This window comes from Neofelis nebulosa, chromosome 16 (assembly GCF_028018385.1).
Source record: "Neofelis nebulosa isolate mNeoNeb1 chromosome 16, mNeoNeb1.pri, whole genome shotgun sequence".
Taxonomy (NCBI): domain Eukaryota; kingdom Metazoa; phylum Chordata; class Mammalia; order Carnivora; family Felidae; genus Neofelis; species Neofelis nebulosa.
The window spans coordinates 3,268,874-3,294,917 of NC_080797.1; the positions used below are offsets into that span (position 1 = coordinate 3,268,874).

At 54.5% G+C, this 26,044-nt stretch overlaps 2 protein-coding genes across 13 annotated transcripts in view; one reads left to right on the plus strand and one right to left on the minus strand.

Annotated features, from left to right (window-relative positions):
- NDEL1 (nudE neurodevelopment protein 1 like 1) overlaps positions 1-6,162 on the plus strand; it is a 99,431-nt gene extending 93,269 nt beyond the window's left edge. For all 5 annotated transcript variants that reach the window (XM_058703111.1, XM_058703110.1, XM_058703109.1 and 2 more), the window contains one exon: positions 5,512-6,162. In XM_058703111.1, the coding sequence (XP_058559094.1) occupies positions 5,512-5,875 (364 nt within the window). In that variant the 3' untranslated portion in view covers positions 5,876-6,162. The remainder of the gene's footprint in view (positions 1-5,511) is intronic.
- MYH10 (myosin heavy chain 10) overlaps positions 1-26,044 on the minus strand; it is a 132,184-nt gene that overhangs the window by 29,263 nt on the left and 76,877 nt on the right. For 5 of the 8 annotated variants that reach the window (XM_058703103.1, XM_058703102.1, XM_058703100.1 and 2 more), the window contains 10 exons: positions 23,879-24,052; positions 23,525-23,639; positions 19,277-19,339; positions 9,959-10,152; positions 9,745-9,866; positions 7,667-7,736; positions 7,419-7,579; positions 3,872-3,980; positions 3,641-3,772; positions 2,724-2,930 (listed from right to left, as the gene is read on the minus strand). In XM_058703103.1, coding sequence (XP_058559086.1) covers positions 2,724-2,930; positions 3,641-3,772; positions 3,872-3,980; positions 7,419-7,579; positions 7,667-7,736; positions 9,745-9,866; positions 9,959-10,152; positions 19,277-19,339; positions 23,525-23,639; positions 23,879-24,052 — 1,347 coding nt within the window. The remainder of the gene's footprint in view (positions 1-2,723; positions 2,931-3,640; positions 3,773-3,871; positions 3,981-7,418; positions 7,580-7,666; positions 7,737-9,744; positions 9,867-9,958; positions 10,153-19,276; positions 19,340-23,524; positions 23,640-23,878; positions 24,053-26,044) is intronic. The other 3 variants (XM_058703105.1, XM_058703104.1, XM_058703107.1) reach the window with 1 other exon arrangement.

Genomic DNA, 26,044 nt, shown 5'->3' on the forward strand with positions numbered 1-26,044 from the left:
CGAGCCGGAAGGGCGCACCCGTCAGCCCAGCTTTGACAAGCGTCGGACTCACGGCCAGTGTCCTCTCCTCTCTACCTCCGCGGTCCCCCTTCGCCTCTTGGGTTATTTTGCGGCAAATCCCAAACCTCATGTGTTACTGTAAAACCTTCAGGCTGTACCTCTAAAAGATAAAGACTGCTTAAAAAGACATTTTTGGGGCGCCTGGGTGGCTCAATCTGTTAAGCGTCTGACTCTTGATCTCGGGTCAGGTCATGATCTCGCAGTTCGTGGGTTCCAGCCCCACGTTGGACTCTGCACTGACAGCATGGACCCTGCTTGGGATCCTCTCTCTCAAAATAAATAAACTTAAAAAAAAAAATACATTTGTTTATTTGAACTGGAATCCAAGTAGGGTTTCACACACTGTGACTCCAAAGCCTCTAGAGACTCCTTGTTCTCTAGGCTCCCGTGGATCTCTGCCTCCCTTCCTTGCCACTTATTTGTTTTTGAAACAGAATAAAACAGGTCATTTGTCATACAGTTTCTTTCCCACAGTCTGGTTTTGGTCAGGTGCATCCCTGTACCGCACAGTCCTAAATTCACAAAAACAGTGAACAGAGCAGTACATTCAGTATAATTTCAACTATATCTGTATATCTGGTTAGAAATACAGGCAAGCAGAAATAACGTCGGTAATGGGGGTGATGGGAGGGAGGAGACCAGAGGTGCGGTGTTCCCTAGGTTTTCTACAATAAGCGTTTATTTGATACCGTAATTAGGAAATTCATCTTAAAATCAAACAAAAACAGCTCCAGTTGTTTGGTTGAAAAAGGTACCCATAAGAAATCCCTCAAAGGCTCACAGGTCAGAAAGGAACAGAGGAGGGACCGACGAGGTTGAGTTTTCCCAGGGGCCATGTGGGGACCGTAGGACCTCTGATATTCTGACTTCTGGATAGGATTTCCTCAGATGGAGGAAAATGGGGAAAAAAAAGAAAACCAAAAACAGAAAACAAAACCTATTACCATCAATATTTTTAGAATGTGTTTGAATGAACTTAGATGTCACAAAATGAGATAATAAATTCAGAGAACAGTGCCAAAACCCGAGAAGCCCCAAAGGAATCTAGTAGGGAAGGGGAGGATAGGAAGTACAGAACAAGCAAAATACAACACTAACTCTGCTCCCCCAGGACAGATCTGCTTTTCTGCACACGCTAAAGAAACACAGGCATTTCACACGAGGGTGTTAACAGCTGGAGCGTACAAAACCAGGCCGGGGGACACTGGAGGGGAGGGACTCTGGGCACCCTTCCCCCACACGAATACACGTTATTTCTCAGACGAGCACATGCTCTTCAAAAGAAAGTCCCTACTATGGGTAACAACACCACCAAGGAGAGCTCACTATTGCCGGCAGAAACTCTAGGTCTCTGTATGGTCGCACATAAAATCACGCGTTTACGCTCGTAAGTTGCAGAAATGTATTTTGACGTCGATCTTCCCGCACACGCTCCTTAGTAATGCACTAGGGATCCCCGTGACAATAAACCTCTTTTTCCCTGTAACTGCACGGAACTGCCGTGGCTTAACACTCCTGACTGGCACATCATCAGATGGCTTGCATCGATTTACGCTTAGAATAAAGTCCCAGAACTGGAATTGCTGAAGGAGAGCGCACTTTTTACAGGTCTCGTGATCTTCTGCTAACCTATCCGGAGGCACCGGGAAGCCGAGTGCCTTGAAGGATGGAAAGTGTCCAGAAGAGTTACTGCACGCGGTCTTTGCCAAGGAAATAACGTGAGATCTTCTGCGGTTTTGAGAATCGTCTGAATTGTCTGAGCTTTGCCAAGGTAAGCTATCAGGGGAGAGAAAATTCAAGAAGAGACCTGGACGAAAGTCTGGTGCCGGACCCATGAAGCAACGGTGGCTGAGACACAGACACCGTGACGCTCAAGGACATATTCGGGAGGCTGGGTGTGGGAGACAAGGAGAAAAAGAGAAGGGAGTGTCCTAGGCCGTGGGCAGAGTTAGCACTGTCTGAACCGTGTATCTGCACGACGCGGGAGGGCAGCCTGTGTCTCCGTAACATGGTAACTCCTGGGAAGGGCTAAGTGTTTTATTCTGATTCCTGGCCGCCTCCTGTGTTGGAGCTGAGCCCTTCTTATGAACCAAACTCCCGAACAGAGGCCGGCCTATCTAGTGAGCGGAGCGAGCGGTGCCGTCATTAGTGACCACACAAAGGACAAACGGGGTCCCCTACAAAGCGTTCCAGACCCTGCGATGCTCCTACTCTGAGTCGCTCTGCACGCTGGAAGACGCTCGAAGACAGTCTGTTACGTGTGTGCCTTTAGTGCTGGACGTCTTAATTTTTTTAAGTTTATTTATTTTGAGAGAGAGAGAGAGAGAGAGAGAGAGAGAGGGAGGGAGGGAGGGAGGGAACGCGCTACGTGCGAGCGAGCAGGGGAGGAGCAGGGAGAGAATCCCGAGCGGGCTCCATACTGTCAGTGCAGGGCCCGATGGCGGGCTCGAACTCACGACCCGTGCGATCGCAACCCGAGCTGAGACCGAGAGTCGGACGCTTAACCGACCAAGCCGCCGGCCGACTTTGAGGGGCGGGACCTGGAACGCGGGCTCCTGTCGCCCCTCGGGGGGCGCCACGCGGACCCACAGCTTCCGTTTGTTTCCTCGGCAGGGCCGCTCGGGAGACCCAGCCCGGCTCTGGACGGAGACCGTCCTACGTACCTGGATGTGCGCTTGCATCTTCTTCTTTTCGCCCTGGAGGATCTGGTTTCTTTCCTCTTCCTCCTCGACCCTGGACTCCAGGTCGTGGAGGATCTCCTCCAGCTCCTGCTTCTTGGCGGCGAGCCTCGCCCTCATCTCTTCCGCTTCGGCGAACAGCTCCGTCTCCGCCTGCAGCTGCTCCGCCAGGATGTTCTTCTCCTCCAGAAGCTGCGAGCACAACCGAGCGTCAGCGCGGTCGCCGCCCCCGCCTCCCCCCGCCGCGGACGGCCGCTCGGATCTCAGCGGCCGTGCTCATCGCCGGAGAAACGGAGGCTTACGCATCTGTAAGGTCACTGGCCAAACTTCCCCATATTCTTTACGGCAAAGCGAGCTAGAGAACGTTTCCGCTGGCTTCTGTCGCCTCAGGCCATCCTGAACAACGCTAAGTTCACGCGACTTTAGGAGCTCCCGCTCTTCCATTACGGTAATGGACAGAGGCGGAGGGAAAACCTTACTCGAGTGTGTTCGGGGGGCCAGCTACGGCCGTCCGGGATCAAGGGATACCCCTGGCCTTCATCGTCAGTCGCTCAGGCCCTGAACCCTGAAGCCGGTCGTCTGCACACGCTTCCCGAGCCCCTGCCTGGTCCGGGAAGCATCCCCACCGGCGAAGGACGCTGACCCAGGACTCGGGGGGCCCGGCGTGGTCCCGTCTTGACTTTCGAGGCCCTCGGGAGCCATCCCAGGCAGGGGACACGGTGGGAGTCCCGCGGGCAGCAGGCATCGGGAACGCGTGCCTGGCGGCGAACGGGACACCCACGTGTCCACGAAGGGCCGAGGTGGAACCGCGTGAGGGGAGGCGGACTGCGGTTTACGTGAACCCAACTGTGGCGGGTGCGGCCGCCGGCAGGCGGGTCCCCGTGAGCGGCACCCGGGCGCACCTGCTGGTGCTTGCGTTCCATCTCCTCCAGCTCGCCCTCCACCTTCGTCTGCTTCTCCTTCACCTTCAGCAGCTCCTCGTCCTTGGCCTGAAGCTCCTCCTCCTGGCGGGTCACTTGGAGGAGCGGCTTCACCTGCGACGGGATCAAATCGCACGTCACCCCGTGCCGTGTGCCCGGGCGGGGACCGCGGCCTCGTCCAGGCTCCCCCTCCCCCCACGCCGCGAAGCCCACCTTGGTGAAGACGCGCCACCACTGCCAGTGACGGAGCTTCAGGTAGGCGGCGCAGTTCCGCTGCAGGACCTTCAGGGCGCTCAGCTGCTGCTGCTTCTTGGCGAAGGCCCTGGACAACCGGGAGGACGGTTAGTGCGCAGAGAAAACGCGTCCTGATGGCGGCCGGCCGCTTTCTTCGCAGACGCTGCCCCGAGCGTCCCTCGTCCCCGGCCGTGTGCCCGTGTCCGCACGTTCCCGGGCACGAAGAAACCCCCTGCTCCCCAGGTTCCTCACGCTCCCCTGGCTGGTGCACCTGATCGCTAACTACTTCCTCTTCCAACCTGGCACGGACACGGCATCGTCCCCTTCCAGCCTCGTCTTGCCCGCCCTTCCTCTGCCCTGCAGCATCCCGGAGCCGGAAGGACCCACGGACGGTCGAGCTGATGCCTCTTGTTCACAGACAGACAGACAGACGTTCATCGGCCAGGCCACGTCCCTCCAGGACACGCAGACACCTCTCGAGCCCCAGTCTCCTCGTAACCAAGTCTGGGCTTTCCCACTCCCCTGTGCTGCCTTCAGTGGCCGATGATCCCAGACCCACTTACTGGTCATCCTTTGCAGTATGTTCAGTTTCTCCCTCGCCTTCAGGATCGGAGCCCCCTTTCTGAAGCCCCAACCCGCCCCCTCTGGCCTAAACAAACCCCAACCCCCAACCCAGGTCACTGTGCTGCCCCTCCTCCTAGTAGGCGACTTATCTTTCTACTGACGATGACTTTCAGGACCCACAGGCTCCCCAGGCCCTACCCTGCGCCCCCTGTGGCCCAGCGCTCTGGCTCCGCCCCCACCACCTCCTGAACCGTTGAAGGGCTTCCTGCGCTCCGAGCCTCTCCCTCAGGCAGGTCTGTATGGCCTTGTCTGCTGCACGCCCCTATGGACCACCCGCTACGGAAAACTAGGTCACCAGGGTGACCTCGTGGCCTCCTTCACCTTGTCGCAGCCCCAGGCTGGCTGCACTCCGTCCACAAACATGGCCCCCTTCCCAACCAGGCTCGGCTCCTCGGGAACAGAGAGCACAGCACGGCCCAGTTACTCCTGTGCTCCAGCATCCGACCCAGGGAGACACGTGCTCAGGGCCCCTCAAAATATGTGCCGGGTGAACAAAAGAGCCATCGGGCGCCCCTAGATCTGTGATCATTCCTCCGGCATCCTTTCCATAACTCTTTGTAAGACCGGTTACAGGGTTCTCCGGGGCAAGAGGTGCACTTGAAGGAAACGGAAAAGACAGTAAGAAAAATCTAGAATTATGCGTTCACTCCAGCAACGACCAGTATCCACTGGATTCACGCGGGACGGCCTCAAGACTAGACGGTCGCGGTTCAGGAGCACGGACGGCTCCTCTTGCCCCTTCTGCTGCCCTGCGGGTCCCATTCCCTCGCAGGACCCCGGAACTTCTGTGTCGCCAACTCGCCGCTTAAATGTCCTCCGGCTGTGGCTGTGTACCTGCCCTGAGTGTCGCTCCTACCAAATCTTCTTCCTTTTTATTCCTACCAGCTGAGCCAGTTCGGCCAAGCCTTAATTTTAGTAGTTTCTGCTGCAAAAACAACAGTTTCAAATGCAGTTTTTAGCACCGTAAAACAGCATCTGCCTTCCCATTCTTGCAGGCTCCTTCAAGGCTGCCGTAAAAATCCCTCAACCTCCTTATTGAGGATCGTCGCCCTGATGTCCCCGTGGCCCCTGGGAGAAGATGAGTCAAGAACATGCCGGCCACTCTGTCTGAACGAGGCAGCTGGCTCCCCCCACCCACCCCACCCGCCACTGCCTTCAGCTGAACCTGTCTGCCGGGCGCACTGCACTCTCTGCTGGGGGCTCCGGGACCCGCCTCTGAAGTACGTCATCTGGTGTCCCGGTGTCAGGAGGCCGACGTGCCACAGCCCTGTTTCCTCCCTCTTTGTCCACCGGTGCCAGTGGCCTCTAGGGTGCTCCGGCTGCCAGCTCACGGGCTTCTGTCCACGTCTGTGTGTCTGACCTGTACACACTGCTCTGCCTCTTTCCGAATTCTAGTCTGACTCTTTCGAAGGCCTAATTTTGGAGCTGCAAATGACAGGCACAGTGCCTTATGTCGCGGTCACACGCTCGTGTTAGCTGTTAGTCTTTAAGAGGAGATCTTGGGCACCTGGGTGGCTCAGCTGGTTAAGCGTCTGACTTTGGCCCAGGTCATGATCTCACGATTCGTGGGTTCTAGCCCCGTGTCGGGCTCTGTGCTGACAGCTCGGAGCCTGGAACTTGCTTCGGATTCTAGGTCTCTCTCTCTCCCTCTCTCTCTCTCTCTTTCTCTCTGCTGCTCCCCAACCGAGCACAAGTTGGGGAGCGGCAGAGAGAAAGAGAGAGAGAGAGAGGGAGAGAGACATAGTGCTCGGTCTCTTTCAAAAACTGAATAAACATTATAAAAAATTTAAAAAAAAAAGATCTTTCTGATTATGGATCTTGGTGATAATTTTGCAGGGTTCAGAGTTCAGGGAGGAAGCGGCACGTGCTTGCACAATTTATACAGTTAACGTCCCACGTTCCTGACAGCTGTAGGCTTCTGGCAGCCATGAGGAAGGCACCCGCCTGTGTCCACTCCTGTTCTGTCAGGCGTCTTGTGCTGCGGCAGATACGGTGACAGCGGTGTTTGCGGACCGGTGACACGTGGCAGGCGAGGGCACGGAAAAACCAAGCCTTCTGTCCTTGCGCACCGTTGCCTGGGTGTGAATCGTTGAGGACGTCACGCGTTCTTGGACTTTCCGAGCCGCCTCTTCTACTCGAGACTCTGTCACGTGTGGGCCAAGACTCACAGATCCCGCCTCCACCTCACCGGGCTGAAATCCCTCAGGACAGCGTCGGGCGGCACACTGCCCGTCGCCCGGAGCTGCCCTCCTGCCAGGCCGACGGGGAGCGTCGGGCTGTGGACGGAAGCCTCCGGAGCAGGCCCACCCTCCCCTCCGAGGCCCCGGGCTCCTGCGGGAGGAGGTGAAGGAAACACCATCACTGCGTCTGGCTCCACTCCGGTCCTAAGCAACCGGATCCGGATCCGGCAACCGGTCTGTCTTTGTCACCACCGCGGGCCGGGGACGGCCGTCTTCCGCTCCAGGGTCTCCCACCACGGCGCTCCCGATTGCTCTCTGGCCCCAGCCTGTCCTGTCGCGGTAGCTGGGTGACCCTCAAGACCCACGGTCTTCAGCTCACCCCTCAGCGTCCTTCCTGCTTCTCCTTCCCTGCTTCCCTCACCTGCCAGGCTCCGGGCACGCCTTCTAGAACTGCTTCTGTGCTGCTCCTACTGGAAAGCTGCTCTCCTCCCAGCTCCCCTGCCCAGGGCCGGCACCTTCCCCATCCTGCGGACCTCAGAGCCTCGGAGAAACCCACGCCGAAGCAAGACCCCCAAGTCCTTTATTTTCTGTCTTGGCCCGTTTCCTCACGGCCAAGGTGGCCCGTTTCCTCACGGCCAAGGTGCCCTTGTACCTACAGCACAGAACAGCGCTCGGCACCCGCCCACGCTCCACGAGTGTCGGATTCGCGATTATCCACTTACTTTCTGGCCAGGTAACCTCTGCAAACGGCCTGGAAGAAGATGATGATGTCGGTAATTTTTAAATCTCTTTCTTCCTCTAAGTGCGCCAAAACGCCAGCTCTGAAAAATATCTTGCTCTGTCCGATTCTGTACAAGTTTGGGTCCAATTCTAAAGCCCTGATCTGAAAGAGGGAAGAGTCCGATCACAGCTTGTTACGGGACACACCGTATCGATAGTCTGCAAACCAGAGAGGTCGAGGGAAGCTTACCATTCGCTCACAAGCCTGTTTGCCGTCCATGAAACCCTTGGGAATAGCATTTGGAGTCAGGATCTCGTATCTGTAAGAAAAGCAGCCCAAAGATCTCCTGTTAACATCAGTGGACATGTCTGCCTACTAACTGTGAGTTCCGGGGCGCCTGGGTGGCTCAGTCGGTTGAGCTTCCACCTTCCGCTCAGGTCATGATCTTGCGGTTCGTGGGTTCAAGCCCCCGTGTCGGGCTCTGTGCTGACAGCTCAGAGCCTGGAGCCTGCTTCGGATTCTGTGTCTCCTTCTTTCTCTGCCCACCCATCCCACCCCACTCGCACTCACTCTCCCTCTCCCTCTCTCTCTCTCTCTCTCTCTCTCTCAAGATAAACAAATACTAAAAAAAAGAAAAAGAAACTTTGAGTTCCGTTTCTCTAAGAGGCAAGAATCGTGTCAAAGTAACAATAAAGAAACAACCAGGGGGTAATCTGAGATTTTCTGCACATCTACCCTGTTTCTTGAAACAGGAGGCAAACTGAACACGAGGTTAATCCTCCAAGGACAAACACTAGGTTTAAGCAGCTGTGCCAGAGAAGAGTAAAAGCATAGTGTTTGAAAAAGTCTTTTTTCATGCGCCCCCCCCCCCCAACGTGTTTTCAGGCCTAAAACACAAGACGACTCTGGCTCCCTGCGGGTGACTTGTAGGCATTTATTATGTAACAGAAAAGGCTGCAAGAGCACTACCCAGAGGGCTCTGCTTAGCAAGGACCAGGGTGACATTCAACATAGCACTGGTCTGGGGGGGACATACGTTCACTGGGCTGTACTTTTAAGATCTGTGCACTTTATGCAGACTATATACTTCAATAAAAGTGAATTTTACCAAAAAGACGTTGCTCGTATCAAAGGACGAACCCTGGCTATCTCCATCAGCTTTGTATTCTGGATGCCAGTGTGGTACTTTCTTCTGTCAACAAGAAGTGAAATTCTACCCAGTGTTTATCACACAGCTGGGGCCACACAAAGGTCTCCCCCAAACCCATAAAGGTTAGAATAGTTTCTCAGCTGGATTCCATCTGCAATGGCAGCAGAAAGCGCCCTTCTTTGACCTGCAGACTCGTCGGTTATGGAACGGCCAAGGCTGCCATAATCGAAACTCCGACTTCCAGGTTTTCTCCTGGAAAAAGCCAATGACCTAAGTCCATAATTTAACTATTTCTCACGTTTTCATTCGTTTCGACTGCATCCACTTCTGTTATCTCCTGCCTTTTGTTGTTTGTAATCCTTTTCTAATCTGTCCTATTCCCTACTCCGTATTACCGATAAAAAGACTGTAAGTCTACATGTGAGTACCTGGTGGAAAAAATACACATACGTTTACACATAAACACGCCTATGCAGATATAGTCATCGAGAGAAGATGGAAAGAAATATCCCAAAATGTTTTCAAGAGTCACTCCTGGGTGATTTTTATTTACCTTTTTAGTTCTCTTGTATTTTCAAGTTTTCCTAAAAGGAACATACGTTACTCGTTTATTTATTTTTTTATTCTATATATTTTTTTAAATGTTTATTTCTGAGAGAGAGACAGAGTGTGAGCGGGGGAGGGGCAGAGAGAGAGGGAGACACAGACTCCGAAGCAGGCTCCAGGCTCTGAGCTGTCAGCATGAAGACCGATGCAGGGCTTGAACCCATGAACCATGAGATCATGGCCTGAGTTCATGTCAGACGCTCAAATGACTGAGCCACCCAGGCGCTCCATACTCACATATTTTAAAAACCCAGTTAAAAAGGAATTATGTGTACGTCTTGGGCAGAGCTATGTGTACAAGTGCAAGGTCAATCCCCAGCCTCGGATATTTCTCTCGCACGGCCAGGAACTAGCCTTCCGAGCACCCGTGGCACCTGCCGGCATGTCAGCGCTACAGAGAAGGCACTCAACGTTCTTGGGCAATAATAAAGGTAATAATGGATTATCCCTTTCCTGATGAAAATCAAACTGAAACTACACGAGAGACCGGGAAATGTTTTTTGTGCGATCACTGTTCCAAAGCACATCAAGATGCACCGTGATACGTCCTGGGAAAAAGGTATTGCCGTACCTCTGTCTGAACTCCTGGAAAACTATCCGGTTGGGGAAGCCCTGGCGACAGATCCGGATTCCCTCCAGGACTCCGTTGCAGCGAAGCTGGTCCAGCACCAGATGCGGATCCAGTTTTCCAGCCTAATCAAGCAAACGAGACGTTCACCCTTCCATCTCCGTGACCTGACCCAGGGCGGTTCTGAACCCCGGCCCATCTTCCGCGTAACACGCACCCGCTTCTCGTGATTCGGGATGATGCAGCGGACAAAGTTGGGGTTGGTGTTTCGGAGTGTCGCCATCAGCTTGGTGAGGGACTCCTTGTAGAGCTGCCCCACGGTACGGAACATGCCCTTCTTGGTTTTGTAGGCAGAGCCAAAAGCGGTCTCCGTCATGCCAGTAACTTGATCCAGACCCACAATGCGGTCCACTGGTGAAGAGAAAAAAGAAGAGGAAAATGAGCCCGGCGACCTCTTTCGCGGGGCGAGAAAAGACACAGTGATAGTGCAGCAGCACAAGCTTTGTGGGGACAGATGAGGAGATGCCGGAGAGGTAAGGCAGTCAGCGTATTTAGACACCGCACAAGCCGTGGAACTAACAGCCACACACTCCCATGGCAGGGAACTCAGTGCTCGGACAGCCCCGTACCACATCCCAGCAGGTGCCTCCCGCTGCGCTGGTGTCAGGAATGCGCGGTCTGTGGGACATCTTGCCTGTCACACCCGCCATCGCTTGGGAAATGCGAGATCGCTGCTGGCATTATTGATACACAAGCCGATGCTGTGATGTGTCTACTGGGAAGCGGCTTATGAAGATGTACCCGGGCTCAGAGCACATCGGTGACGGTGGCGCCCAGGGTCGGGGACCAGAGTCCCGCTTCTCAGTCAAAATCACTGAAGTGGTTGGCCGGGTTACGTCAACCCGGGGGGGAGGGGGGGGGTCAGGAGCGAGCGAGCTCCAGCTCTGTCCTCCAGGCACGAGCGTGCTTTTGAAAAGGGAGGAGAAGGCTGGGCGGGAAGGAGCCGGACAGGAAGCAGAGCCTCAGCTGAGGGCAGCGATGGTGAAACTTCCAGAAGGTTTGCTCTGGCGGCTGCAGCCAACAGGTCCCGGCACCCACGCGGGCCTGACCCTTCCAAGCACAGCGCGGCTGCCAGAACTTCCGGCACGTGAAGTGCTCTCGTTTAAAGCAACTGTTAAGTAAGTCAGACGTGTTTCTGGAATGTCTTAAGAGCATGGACAACACCCACCGAGCCCCCCAGGAATGCCCTTTCATTCCTGACGGCCCCTCCGCTCCTGCTGGTTGCTCCCCAGACCCGGCGCTCAGGGAGGGGGCTTTGTGAGCAAGACCCCACTCGAGGCCCCGCGTCCAGTGAGGCTTTTACGGCCAGGACACCGTGACCCGGGAGGTAAGGTTCCTACCATGCAGGCCTTCAACCGCAGCTGGTAAAGGCCGGACAAAACCCGATTCACCTGCAGCCTACGTGCGCACTGCCCTACGATGTCTTCAAAGCAGAGCCACCACACTCGGAGGCTGGGGTCAAAGCCACGCCCGCCTGTGCCCCAAAGTCTGTCCACTACCCCCTCTCTTTCCTGTGCCTCCAACCTGTCCCTCCTCACTTGTTCCAGCGGAAAACGGTGCCCAGCCCCAGCCCGGCACGCGCCACGGAACCGTGAACTTCCTCTGACCCCGTCGTGTCCACCCACCTGTCTCCTCAGAGCCACGCTTCTTTCTAGAGTAGTTCACGCCGGCCACACCTCACGTCGTGCTCTCCACCAACCGCCCGCTCCCTGGGCAGCGGGCTGGCTTCCGGCCCACCCGCCTCCCCTGCCCGACGCTGCTCAGGCAACCACGGGCCAACCGCAAGCAGCGTCTACCTGCCCTTGACCTTGGTCCATCTGCCGGGGGCCATCACGGCGGCCTCTGACGGCCCTCTCCACCCCGGCTTCTCTGCACACCGCCTCCTCCGGGCCTCCACCTACCTCTACGGCTACTCCGGTCCCGCTGACTTCTTTTCTCGTCCTGAGTGCCACGGCACCCACTGGGGCCCAAACTCCACTCACCTCGGACACCCTTTCAGAACAAGGCGGTCTACAAATAGAGGCACACACTGCTCCACCTGCTTTTCTCAAGGCACGCTCTCGTCCTGGGTGACCTCCCTTGCGACTTGAACTAGCTTTACCTGACTACCCGGCACCAGTCACCAAACATGTGTCACTCCTCTCCACTCGAAAGTCACAGAGGTGCCTCTGCCTCCCACACGCTCTCGTTAACACCGCATCCCTCATACCTAGCAGAAGTCTGGCCTGTCGCAGGCTTGACGCATAGGTTAGCGACTAGATGAAGCAAAAGTTAAGTACATTTACAGTTACCACCAGTGAGAAAAGCATTGAAAAGAAAAGAGCAAGGTGCTATAAGGGAGACGGGTGGTTAGAGATCTCTCAGAAGCAGTTCTATTTCGTGCCTGGAGGGTAAGAATGAGCCAGTGGAGAGTAGACAGTTCCAGGCAGTGGGAACAGCATGTGTGAGGGCCCAGGGGCAGCAGGTGTGAAAGAAGCTCGTGCCAAGGAAGCATTACGGGCAGAGAGATTTGGGGCGCCCCCTGCCGGTGGCCACACACAGAAGGGGCTAGGGAGGGGTCACCAGAGGTGACGCGGTGCCCGTCCAGGTCCCGAGCAGGATGATGGCAGCTGAACCAGCGATTACAGAGGGGAGGGAGCGAGAAGGGAGACTCAAGACATTCTGGTGGCAGAACTGACTTGCTCTAACCATCAAGCCGATGTGAAAGTATGGCAGAGAGACCAGAAGAACAAGTCCTGGGACTTTGGCTTGAGCAGCCGAGGGGCTGATGGTGCCCCTGGAGGATGGGGAGAAGGGGTTTTTGTGAGTCGGGGCACAGGCTCCGAACTCCGTAACCCTGGGGCACCCGAGACGAGACGCCAGCGGACACCCGGCCATGGCGGTCTGTGCTAGACAGAGGGACATGGGAGCGGTTACGGGACCGGATGGGCCACCCCAGGGCGAATGCCCAGGACGAGGGCCTGAGGCCAAGATGGGGAGACAGGAAGAACCAGACAGGAAGACGAGAAGAAGCCAGAAGTGGGAGGGATCAAAATCCCACAGTGGAGCAGGTTCTTGGCCACGCCCTCCATCTACCCCCATCCCTCCTCCTGTGCCTCCCGTGCAGAAGGGACCGCCAGCTACCAAGGCCAGAGACCAGGAGTCACCTCGACTGTCCTCACACCAGCCGCTCACCAAAACCGGTCAAGCCAAATGTGGACATGTCTTCCGCGTGTCCCCCCGCTCCGTGGCTCAGTTTGGGCACCCGCGGCTCACCTGGATTCTGCAGTAACCTCCTGCCGGTTGCGGCCTCCCTCTGCCACCCACCCCCCACCCCCAGTGTTCCTCCCACACTGGCCCGTGGTCCCAGGGTGGGGGTTAATGGGTGTTTCTGAAAGACCCTACTCAACAAGTTCCTTGTTCCTATACTTCAGACTGTTCCATTTCTCCTGCAGCTTGTAGGCCGTGGTCCAGATCCCTCAGCCCAGGAGTATAGCCGGTGACGCAGAACTCAGGCCCGAGTCGGAAACTCCTGCCACTCGCGAGCTGTGTGACCCGGACGGAGTCCACTCCCCTGACTGCTGCAAGTCTCGGCTGCCTCCCCTGTAGACGTGACCGACCTCACGACCTCACGAGAAGCAGGAGGTGCCTGGAGAACATTCCAGCGCTCGATGAAGGGGCCTCTGGCCCTCCCTCCCGCTGAAGCTCCAACTACAGAACAGGTGCACCTTGTCAAAGACACAAGGCCTTCAGGTCCCTGCCCTTTCCTGTCTGCCCGGAAAGCTGGCCCTGTTCCAGCCATCCTGGCAAACACCTCTTGGCGTTTAAAATCCTCACTCCTGGGGCGTCTGGGTGGCTCATTCGGTTAAGCGTCTGACTTGGGCTCAGGTCATGATCTTGTGAGTTCAAGCCTCACAAGCCTCGCATCGGGCTCTGTGCTGTCAGCTCGGAACCTGGGGCCTGCTTCAGATCCCCTGTTCCCCTCTCTCTGTCCCACCTGCTCGTACTCTGGCTCTCTCTCAGAAACAAATAAAACGTTAAAAAAATAAGTCCTCACTTCTTCACCTAACTACCTCTTCTTAGGTCCCGGTGTCCACCCTGCCTCCACACTCGGTGGGCCAGCCCCTCCTCTAGGCTTCAGATCGTCTAGGCCAGATCCTGGGACAACGTTACCTCTATTCTGGGTCTCTTCCCAGAGTGCAGAGCGCCCCTGGGCACATCTTCCCAGCATCTGGCACACGTGCAGGACCCTCAGAACCACTGCCTGGTGTCTCTGGACCCTGTGACCACCAGCTCAGACGATTTCCTCTGCTCCGCCCCCCCCCCCCCCCCCCCATCGCTCCCACCCGTGTTGGCCTGGAAACGGTGCCTGGCAACTGTGTAATAAACTATGTAGCAAACACCCCCTCAGTGAGTGATACAGTCACCCGCAAGGACGGGTCACGCCCACAACGAAAGAGGCGGCGAGCCAAGTGTGAGCAATACTTTGCGGGGATTCGGCCGCACCGGTCCCGCCAATTCTCTGACCTATAAGGGCAGCTGTTCAACACGATGTCATGCTGGTGTCTAAGCACGCAGTTCTGGGTGGGGGCTGCTTTCTAAACTAAAAACAAAGAACATCATTTTCATGAACCTGAGTTTTCAAATTTGGTATTAGTAAAGGTAACCCAAAGCTAAACGTTCAGAATTTTTAAAACGTTGATGCTTTGGACTTTCAGTTTACCTGTCTTTTAATTCAAAAACTTAAACTGAGAGTCAGGTTTTAAGTGAGCAAAATGATCTCGAGGGGACAAGAGACACTTGGGGGACTTCATTCAATGGTCAGGGCCACACTAGTAACACAGGGTTTCACTTCCAAATCAAGGCCTAGAAAGACCTCTATTTAAAAAGACCATGTTGGGGGCGCCTGGGTGGCTCAGTCGGTTGGGCGTCCGACTTTGACTCAGGTCACGATCTCGCGGTCTGTGGGTTCGAGCCCCGCGTCGGGCTCTGTGCTGACTGCTCAGAGCCTGGAGCCTGTTTCACATTCTGTGTCTCCCTCTCTCTCTGACCCTCCCCCGTTCATGCTCTGTCTCTCTCTGTCTCAAAAAAAATAAGTAAACGTTAAAAAAAAAAAAATTAAAAAAAAAATAAAAAGACTATGTTCTCATCTAAAACGGTAAAGGCAGGCGCCAGGGAAAGACAGAAAATGCACACATGAGCTTCTCAGCAACTTGAGACGAGGCCCGTTATGGCTGCTGATCCCTGCCACCGGCCTCGGTCCGCGGTGTCGGGAGAACGTGGGGCCGCTCGCTGGTGGGCGTCTCGCAGTATCTGGTCGCCCACGACCCTGAAAGGACCTCGAACTATTTTACCCTAATGTTTAATTTGTTCGTCCATACAAACGTATGTGGACGGTGAGAAGTCAGGGGGGCCCTGCAGCCCCACCGTCCGTGAGGGCACACTTAGAATCTGAAAGCACAAAAATGGAATTTATAATCATCGATCTCTTAAAACTGCCACTGGCAGTTTTTTTTGAAAAGTAACAACTGTACCATTTGGTGCCAGAATGCTTGACCCGCTCTTCCAGGGGATGATCTCAGGACACGAGAGGTCTAAGAGATTCTCACATCCCTTGCATCTGCGTGGGGCAAAATAAGGGTGCTACTAAATTTAACTTCTGTATTTGAGTCAGTTCTTTGGAAATGCACTTGCAGGAACCAAAACAGGGGGAGGAACTTGTTTTAACGTTCACATCGGTAGCCAGACGATGAATGAGAACTGTATCCAGTGTACCTACGAAAGGTGTCGGAGACCCAGCCCCGTATTAGGCATGCGGCACGGTCCCAACACTCATCGGAACAAATCAAGACAATCCTACTCTAACGCGCACTAAAACGTTGCCGACAGTTAAGAGCAGACTCGGAAACAAATATTCAACAGCCGTGAATTCCCAGAAACAATCTTTAACATCGAAAGGTGTCTCCACGTACCTCCATCACGTGGTAACAACACATTAGTGCTGGTTCCGCTACTGGGTGGTGGAACCAATCTGTTCATTGTTCTAGAGCGTCTGGAAATTTTTAGAAAAATTCCAGGAAGTCCACAGGAGGACAGGGAGCATGCGATCCTTGGGTCTTCCTCCTCCAGGGGACTGCGCGGCTCACTGCCCCGGCAGGGCCTGGAGTGGTCTGGGCAGATGGGGACCCCCTCCTGTCTACAGCCTCTCCCGCACACCTGCTCCCCTCTCACCTTGACAGGCTCGCTGGGCGCATGGTCCGCCTGCCCTCGGCTGGGCCCTGGTGCACGGTGAAGAAAGGGGACGTGCGTTAGGTAACTGCCGAGGACCTAGACATATACTGATCTTCCGGGTTTCGTAATTACAGCGGCAGCAACATGGGTGCGGCCAGATGCAGGCTCACAGACCCTCACGCGTGACACTCGCGACAACCCTGGTAGAGCCAAGGGTCACAAGCGGCTTCTCCTGGAGCTCCCAGCTCTTGTGAGGACTCAAGACGAGGGGCGCCCTCAGGTCAGGATCTCATGGTTGGTGGGTTTGAGCCCCGCATTGGGCTCTGTGCTGACAGTTTGGAGCCTGCTAGGAATTCTCTTTCCCTCTCTCCCTGCCCCTCCCCTGCTTGCACTTTCTCTTTCTCTCCAAATAAATAAACTTAAAAAAAAAAAAAAAAAGACTCAAGATAAAAACAAAACAAAACAGGACAAGACTATTCTGCACAACAAAACACCTCCCTCCACGATTTAACTCCGCATATGCACTGCGTCAGCCCCGACCCACAGGTCCTAAAACAGCACTAAACACAGAGATTATGACTGGTGGATAAAAGTTACAAGGAGATTAAACAACTACCATCTACCAGACACGATGCTCGCGTCCACATGGAACTTCCGGGACCAAAGCAAAACCCATTCAGCGTTTCTGAAGCCAGAACATCGTCATCTCGGTTGGAGGCCTGGCTAAGGGAAAAGTTTCCCCCTCAGTTACGACAACAAGGAAGGAAGATGTCGGTGGCTCTGAGAAGATGGAGGGAGACCCCCACGGGCCTGTGACGGACCCGAAGCCCTCCCGCAGCACTGGCCAGCCTCCCCTGGGTGAATCTGTCCAAGCCAACGGTGGCCACCGAGTTCAAGCGCGGCTTCTATGAAGACAGGACTGGGGAGGTGGGGGAGCATAGAGGGAGGGTCCTCTAGCAACAGTTAGAACTTGCTCCTTGCACTTCTCACGCTTTCTCTGGTGGAGCCCAGCCTTCCAGAGCCGTCAGTGGCCACCTGGTGCTCATGGTGGTCAGAAGGACACGGAAGGCACAGAGCCGGGGTCACGGCCAGGGGCGGGGGGGGGGGGGGGGGCACGCACCGCCCTTCGGCAGACACACAGCCCGCCGTCCGCCCCCTGGGAGTCCAGACACGCTGCCTAGAACTTGAGGTTACAGTCCCCCGTAGCTGGCTCGCTGCTGGTGTATCTCACAAGGTCAAGACTGTCAAAGCAGATTTGGAAGAAAACTTCCCTCTGGATTACAGCAGACTCTCTATTCAGCCTCTGGGAACTCTGCTCCTCCTCTGATGCTTCTGGAAGCCCTTCTCTACCCCAGCCTCTCCCCTTCAACCCCAGAACCTGCATGGATTCTCCGTGCTGCTTCCCTAACACTCCGGGGCCCTTGGATGCGCACGTCCTCCCTAGCTCTGTGTTCTCTCACCATGAGGGTACGCGCTGTGTGTTAGCACGCCAGAGACACCTGGAAGCCTAGAAACTGCTGCATCCGTTCTTCTGAGAAGTCACTGGAAACACTAAAGCCCCACGTTTTCACTCAAAACCTCCTTGGGGTTGGAACCCGTAACACTTATCGGGGAGAAAGACATTTTGCTGCAGAAACACCACGCACGGCTGCCAAGACCAGAGTTAGCCACGGTGCACGGACGGAAGGCCCTGTAAGGACAAGGAGAGATGGAGAACCCTGACCCTTGGTTCTGCCGACTAACCCAACCACGGGGAGGTGAACGAGCTCCCTCCCTGCCAGTGTGAGGTCACCTAGGGGTGGCTCTGTACGGGGCGCTGCTGGCACGGAAACGCACCTGGTCCGCACATCATGAAGATCAGGGTCCTACAAGAAGATCATCTGTGCTGCCAGCAAGGGGAGACCCGCCCCGTCCCCTTTCAGTCGCTCACCCCACAACTTACTGACCGTGTGCGGACCAGCACGGTCCCTGCTCTCAAAGAGCTCAGTCTGGAACTCTCTAAAGTGATCAAGAATCCAGAAGAGTTGGGGGGGGGGGCGGGGGAGGAATTTCAAGAGGGCCCTCGATGCTGGGGCAAAGTCCAAAAGATCAAGCACTAACCTTTCAGCCCGTTAGCTCAAAACTACCTCCCACTTCTGTCTCCCTCGCCCCATGTCCTGGACTCTGGCAGGACTCCCCGAGGCCAAGGGGGACTGCATCAGACAGTGTCTTCCTCTGGATTCTCCTGCGGAGGGTGCATTCCGGCTCGGGTACAGTCCGGCCCCCACCCCGGCACCCAGCGCTCCCCACACACTTCCTTCACCGGATGCGACCCAGAGCTGATGGTGCGGATCGTGACCTGGGTAAAGATGGGCATGCTCCTTGAACTGAGTTTTAAGAAACTTTCGACATGCATGCAGGTCTCAGCATTAACACGCTTCAAGAATCACTAACGGAAACTGTGCGAGATGAATCTATCTTGGGATTTCACTACTTGACAATTTCACTGTGTGATCACCAGGCTGGGGATACTCTTTCCGGGCAGGGCTTTTGGAGGGCCTCCAGCCGTGGCTAGGCTGTATTTGAAACCAGGGCCGAGGGTTCAGACCACAAGGCTCAGCTGTCTGGAGCTCAATTTTGGGTTCCAGGTGCAAATTCGACCAAACACCGCACTCCATCTTGGTCTCAGTTGCGCCGTCGGGCCTCGTGGATGGTTCCACGGTCTCTAGTTCCAACAGAAAAGCCAGGCAACTATACATGTACATAAATTCCAAACAGAAGGTATAATGCTGAGACCAGCACGTGGGAGGAAGGTGTAATTATCTGTTCTCCGGAAGTTTGTGGCTTAGGAAGAGAAACAATCCCTTTCTGGAATCCCAGGTGCAGAGGTGGCTCAGAGACCGGGGAGACACTGCTGGCTCCCAGCATTCCCTTGGAGGACTGTGTATCAAAACGGCACTACTGGAAAAGGTAGGGACGTACCTTTTACCGTGCAGGGCTGGAAGTGCTATGCGTAAAGTCAGAAGCAATGTGTATGCGGTAGCAATTGTATCGTTTGTGCACTCAAACAGCTGCCTTGAAGTATAATAAAAATGAGCATGAAATGAAAGGTTCATGCAGGTCTATGAGCAAAACAGAAACAGAAACCCAGAAACCAGCCCCACGCCCACGTCTACCCTGCCCTCCCCGCCCCCCCCCCCCCGCCAGGCCCCCCCCACCCCCGAGAGTTCTTCCTGTGGGCTTAAAACCCTTCTGTTGAGAAGACCTACAGGCTTTATACATTCACCTGGTGGCTCATGAAGACCAGAAACACTGTCATAGAAAGAAGCTCTCTGAATATTCTGAATCTCTAAAGCAGAGAAACAGCAAAAACAGAACAGAAGAGCAGATACACAAATACTTCAGTTAGTGTGAGAGACATTTGACATCACAAGTCAACTTTGAAATCGGGCTACAACACGGCCCCTGTGACATTACTGCCCAGAGAATTTGCACTTCTGGACAAAGTTCTCTACTAAGTAATCTTCCGAACGTCCCCACGCCCGAGGGTCAGCATCAGATCGTATCAGCATTACGGGATTATGCAAACGCAGGATGAAATTTAAAAGAAATAAGGCAGTACTGGAATTGTTCATAAAATTATCTTGCAATTAGCAAATCGGGACGAGACTGCGGAAGTTCGAGCACTCTGCTAAGTGTACACGTTAAGCGGCTTTTACAGTCAAAGATGCACACCGCTGCGTAATTTGACTTCCAATGCAGATTTTGGAAACATATTGGCTTCAAATACAAATTAGCAATAGTTACTAAGGAAAACAAAATTCAAGTTCTGTTGTAGCAAAACGTTAAAAGAACTTCAAATCATAAGGTGATACTTCTGGATCATACCCATTACTCACGGAAAATACCCCAGGAGGCACATTTACATGAAAATGCAATCATTAGCTTTTTAAATTTCTGGATACAAGCCCCAAGGAGTGGCAAGAAGTCACGTGCAGCTGGTACAGAAATCCCGAAACATCTTTTAGCAAAAAGGAGGGCGCTAGGAATCTCTAGGGCAGGGCTGCCGTCAGAAATCTTACACTGCTCCTGGTTTGGCCTTGAGTGAACTCCATAAAAGCCTAAAAGCCTATTTTAACCAAAATATTCTATACCCTAGGGATTGTGCCTTCACAGGCAAGCTCGACTCACACATCTTGCTTTCATGGTCGGCTGCTCATTGTCTGCTTTTGCATTAACGTGGCTACGAAAAGAGAAAAAACAAGGACTTGTTTTTTTCCAGGGCTATTTTCTTTTCCTACAGAAAAGCTCCCCTCTCCCGAGATCCCTACACCCACAGTGAGCACTGGTGAATTTTCTGCCCTAGAACCCCCGTCAAACGCTGTGCCTGGTGCTGACTTTTTGTACGAAACACGCAAACCTCGGAACCGGACAAACACGGTTCCGCCGTCCTGCCTGACCTTCACCCGGAAGATCGGCTCCCCTTCACCACCGACAGCGAGAGACTTCTGCGATCCCGTCGCTCAGATTAAAGTACATCGCCGTCCATCTAAGCCAATGGACAACAGGACTTATGCTAACAGCAGCATCATCAGGACACCAAACACGTGGGATTATTCCAGAGCAGATGCTAGCATGGCCAGATCAAGCTTGGGGCACACCTGACCTTCCCGGGGGTTCCGAGCCACGGACCGAGTGCAGATGGACGGGGTTCGGGCCGGGGCCAGAAGAGTCTGCAAGGCTGCTGGCGTTTCTGGAATTAAACACCCTAACTTCTCCACGGACAGAGAACACAGAGGCAGGTAAGGACCCTCCAGACACGGTCCTACCTGTCGGACACACCATCTGGGCTACGGAACACGCGTGGACGCCTGCAGTCCAGGCCCTGCCAGATCCTACCCTCCTAACACCGCTGACCCACAACTGCCCGACGCTCCCCCACCTGGGGACGGCGAGGTGCAGAGCTAAAGGAGAAAGATGGATGGAGGAAGCCCAGGGAGGGAGCTGGAGCCAAGACAGAGGCTCGCGCATCCTGTTACCGCATCTGTGTGTATCCTGACTCTCCCACGAGGTCACAAGCTCTGGGGGCAGGGACACGTCCCTCATCGTCTCCACACGGACCTCACGGACGACCACGGTAAGCATGTGGTGGGAGGGAGTCCTGTATGAACGGGCCAGGTGTTTCCCACGATATCATTTCTGGTTAAGAAATTAAATAATGGGGCGCCTGGGTGGTTCAGTATGTTGAGCATTCAACTCTGGGCTTTGGCTCAGGTCACGATCCTAGGGTTGTGGGATCGAGCTCTGCACTGGGCTCTGCACTGACAGTGGAGCCTGCTTGGGATATTCTCTCTCCGCCCTTCCCCACTCATTCTCAGTGTCTCAAAAAATAATAATGAAAAGAAGAAATTTAAAAAAATAAGAGAGTCAAGGGGGCGCCTGGGTGGCTCAGTTGGTTAAGCATCCAACTCAACTCGGGTCATGCTCTCGCAGTTCGTGGGTTCGAGCTCCACGTTGGGCTCTGTGCTGACGGCTCAGAGCCTGGAGCTACCTCAGATTCTGTGTCTCCCTCTCTCTCTCCCAAAAATAAATGGATGTTAAAATAAATTTTAAAATTGTTTACAATAAAGAAGTAAATAAAGAGTCAAAAGTGGTTTGCAACATCAGGACCAGTACGTTCGCCCAGGACCTGATTTCTTTTGTTATACGGTCATTATTCTCTAAACACCTTCTCTCTTCATTCAAAAGGGAGAAAATCAGTTTTTGAGGCTTCAATGGTAGAAATGCTGGTTTCCTCTATGCTCTTCTCCTCACACTCAGCTCCCTGCCCCCAGGGTCCTTCATCCCAAACCAAAGACCACTGCCAATTTGCCTCTTCACCTCCGTGCTTTCACCCCCACGCTGTCACCCCTGGCTCACAAACCTATGGAAGCCACTTCTCCAATGGAGTCAAGTCCTCCTGAGACTGGAGGTCAGGCTTCTCTGTGGCCCGGTTGCAGCCATGAGCCTCCCTTCGTGTCAGCTTTTGTGACTCAACACGCTGTTCCCTTCCGAGGACGAGGACAACTCCTCCCTGACAATCTGCCTTAGCACATGCCAAAGGGACCCCTTCCCTGTACCGAACGTGGCCAGAGGCTCCTTCCCTACCATTCGCGTGGCATCCGTCACAGCTGTGGTCTGGGTGCATCTGTCTCTGTTTCCTGTGCTCAGAGCTCTTACGGGGGCGCCAGGAGGACACAGTGGCTCCGCTCCCCCAGCCGCGGCGCCCGGGTCAGTCTCCGCCGAGGGGACGGGCGGCCCGACTCCTCTCGTCTCTCTGGGATGCGTCCCTCGCACATCACCCCCTGCGAGTGCGGGCCTTCCCGGGCCTCGTGACAACCAGAGCTCGGAGGGGGTCCGTCCACTCCGGCTCTGGAGTCTCGTGTCCTGTGCTACCGTCTCCTCGCGACAGGCCCGGGGCCCCCTCGTCTGTTCGGTGCGGCCTCGACCGCCCAGGCCGCTGCGCTAACCGGGAGCACTCAGCATCTGGTGCAAGACTCTCCCCCACAGGCACCAAGACCACCTAACCTCCCCCCAAGCCCCTCCTTTCGCCCGGTCTCGGGCGCACGATCTCTCCCGGGACCCACGTGTGCCGAGCAGCAGCCCACGCTGGCGGGGCCCTCACGCTCACTGCAGCTGCCGGACGCGATCGCTCCAGACCGGAGCTCCTATCCTTCCCTCCTCAGGTTCTCCTGTTCCTTCTGCCTCAATACTCCTCGTCCCTTCTTTTTTGCTTCCTGGGTTTCTTTCTATCTCCGAGGAGGGGGCTGGATGACAAGGTCTGGAGATACTCCAGAGAAGGTGGGGGTGAGCCAGGCTCCTGAGGAGGCTGGCCTCGGGCCAGATCCAGGGTGAAGGGCCCGCGGGGCCTGGGGCCGAGTGAAGACGTGGGGTACTATCAGGATGTAGGCAGCAGCGAGAGCAAAGCTCTGGAAAGCACCGGCCCCCCCTGCGCACGGATACGCGGACGTTTCGTTTCCCTGGTACTCGTAGCACCTTCTAGTCTATGACGAGACACCCGAGGCTCATGTAAATACAAGATCTCAGAGGGCTGACGGAAATAAAAACAACTACTCTCTATGCAGGGCATTTGAACTGTTCACCAGCTACTGCGTGTGTGTTGGGGGGCGGGGGGGGGGGGGAACGCAGCTCACGGACCTGTATGCGACCCAGAGCGAGTGTACAGGGCCTTTCTGGTTTTGCGTCCCCAGTACCCCTGGATAGGAACCACACTGGGCCCTGGGTGGTCTGAGGCACGTGTGCAGTTCTTTCCAGCCCTGTGCCTAGAACGTTCCACACTTCCCACAGCATCTGACCAGGAAGGCAGACGTTCTGTTTCCCAGGGTAAATTCCGATGTAGCGGCAGCCCTGCTCTAGGGAAAGCAAGTTTTAAAGTAAAATATACGCACACGATCTAATGTAAAAGGACCATATAGGAGCCTTCACTGGAAAAGTTCCGGGACAAGCTGAACTCCAGGCGGAAGCGTGTTCTTACCGTCCTTCCAAAGCTCTGCCACGAATCTGTCCGACGACTGATGCAGGAGGGTGGCCACGTTGTCGTTCAGCGGGTCCATGTTCTTCATCAGCCACTCGTCTGCCTTGTAGTCCACCTGGCCGTGGCGGGCCACACGAGCGGGGAAACGCGGACACACACACAAAACAAGAAACGCTTTCAGCCTTAACCCAGAACGTTCTCGGGCACAATCTGAAAGGTGGGTTGTCTCGAGGGCCACGCAGTGGTGACGCACACGGTGTTTAGGGTCTGCAAACGTCTACCCGCACGTTTGTCACCAGTGCCATCAGATGCAGCGAAATCTCAAGCTACCATGAACCGTTACACAGCCCGTACCTTCCCCGCATAGTGGATGATGCAGAAGTCTGCTTTGTCTTTCAGTTGCCGGGGTTTCTGAAACTTGGAGTGGGAGCCTTGCTCTTGAACTAGTTTTTCGACAAAGGTCTTATCCGTGGCCTTCGGGAACCAGCACTCTTCGTCCAGAAGGGCCAGCACGCCGGGGGGGTTGGCCTGATAATGAGAACGAACAAGTTCACCGTCACTCACTTTCAACACCAGGATGCCCCTCTGCACTTGGCAGGTTAGTTTCCAGGATGAGGAAGACTTTTCTGAAGCTATGGAAACCAAACTGCTAGGACAGAAGGTAGTGGAGGGATTCTCTCCGTCTCAAAAAAAAAAAAAAACAAAAAACTGAAGAGAAACAGAACGAAAGTGAACCTCAACTGGATGGAATGCTTCCGACATCTCACATCCTAACTGATTTAAGTTCCTCTTTAAGGGACGGTTACATAAAACGTATCACAAACGGCAAGACTAGTAAGCATTAAGTGGAAAATATCAAAGGGGGAGAAATAATTTATCAGTTACTTTATGTATTTGACCAACACAAGAGTCGCTACTTTATTTCACTCAACTGGTTCGCTGAAGAAAGGCCCAGAAACAAAGGCAGATAGTGGACTGTGGGAGGCCTGGGGTCTCTGGGATGATGACAGCGTTGGAGTCAGGCAGTGGAGATGATGTACGATGCTGTGAGCATCGAAACCCACTGAGCCGTATCCCACAAAACGGTGGATTTCAGGGCACGTGAGAAGGTCTCAATCAAGAAAAAGTGCCCAGAGTCGGTGCACGGACTTCCCTTCTGGAGGAAGGCGGAGGGCCCAGGAAAGGGACATGAGACACTCCAAATGTGCTGGCCTAGGTCGCTGCTGCTGGGTCATCCCGCACTGCCACACCACACCGCAAGTACACGTCAGTGACATGAGACTGAATGTGGCAAGTCTAGGGAGAGCCTACGTGATCAGCCTTGGGAATCCATATCCAGGAGCAGCTTTCCTACGTTTATCGGGAAAGCTGGCTCTGTACAAATACTGCTTAAAAAGTGACAGAGATTAAAGCATACGGGAAACACGTAACCACATGGTCAGAGGAAGGTGGCCGGACAAAGTGCCAGCAGGTAGAAGCTGGGAGAACCCTGTAATGGGCCCCGACCCCAAGGCTCACTAGTTTGCGGCTCTCGGAGGGTTTGGAGCAGCTAAAGGAACACTGGAATCGAAGGCAAGCAGGATCAGGTAATCTTCCAGAAGCAAAGGTTCAGAGCCGTAGGTGACTGAACGTACCCCACTCACCAGACGACTCTGAGGTTCCGCATTAATACTAATGAGAACACATCCAGCTTTGTACTCTAGTTCTTACGTTTCAATCCCTTTCAGTGAAAACACTGCTAAATTCTGAAACAGGATCCCCAATGTAATTTAACCTTTTCTAAATGGCTCAGTGACAGCACGACTATGAATATCCACGGTTATGGCTCCTTTTTACTTCTGCTACTTCATCCCTCAATGTCAAGTTCTGTGTTATCACTGCTCCTTTAGGTCGGGGGTTTCTAAAGAGCCGGAAGTCTGGGAGACAGCTTTCGGACTGCCAGGGAAAACACAGAACACACGGCTGAGTCACGGACATCTGTTGGAGATCATAAGCGCACGAGTTACGTGTGGTCTTGTGTATTTCTGCGGGAACACTAAACCAGAAGAAAAGGATCTCTGCTACGTGCTAGGACTGCTATTAAAAGTACATCTACCCCCAAACCCCTGGAAGAGTCAAATCAGGAAAAACCCTGCCCAAATAAGAACATCCTTGTGCTCACAAGGATGAGCTTTAGTTATGGGAACAAGAGGTCTAAATGCCGTGACTTGCTCCCGGATGACCTGGGCAGCCCTGTGTGGCCCGGGCAGGGGGTGAGGGCACGGTGGAGGGGGGTCTGCAACGGTAGGCTCACACACGAGAGGGCGGAGGAAGGGCCTTCCCTGGCTGCTTACTTACTTTTCAAACAGGTATTTCATCAAAGCATCTCTTTTCTACAACGTTTATGTAAGAAAATTATCTTAAAGCTAATTAGGCTGAGGGCGCCCGGGCAGCTCAGCCGGTGGAGCACGCGACTCTTGATGTCAGGGTCGCAAATTCGAGCTCCACACTGGGCGTGGAGCCTACTTAAGAAAAGACCCC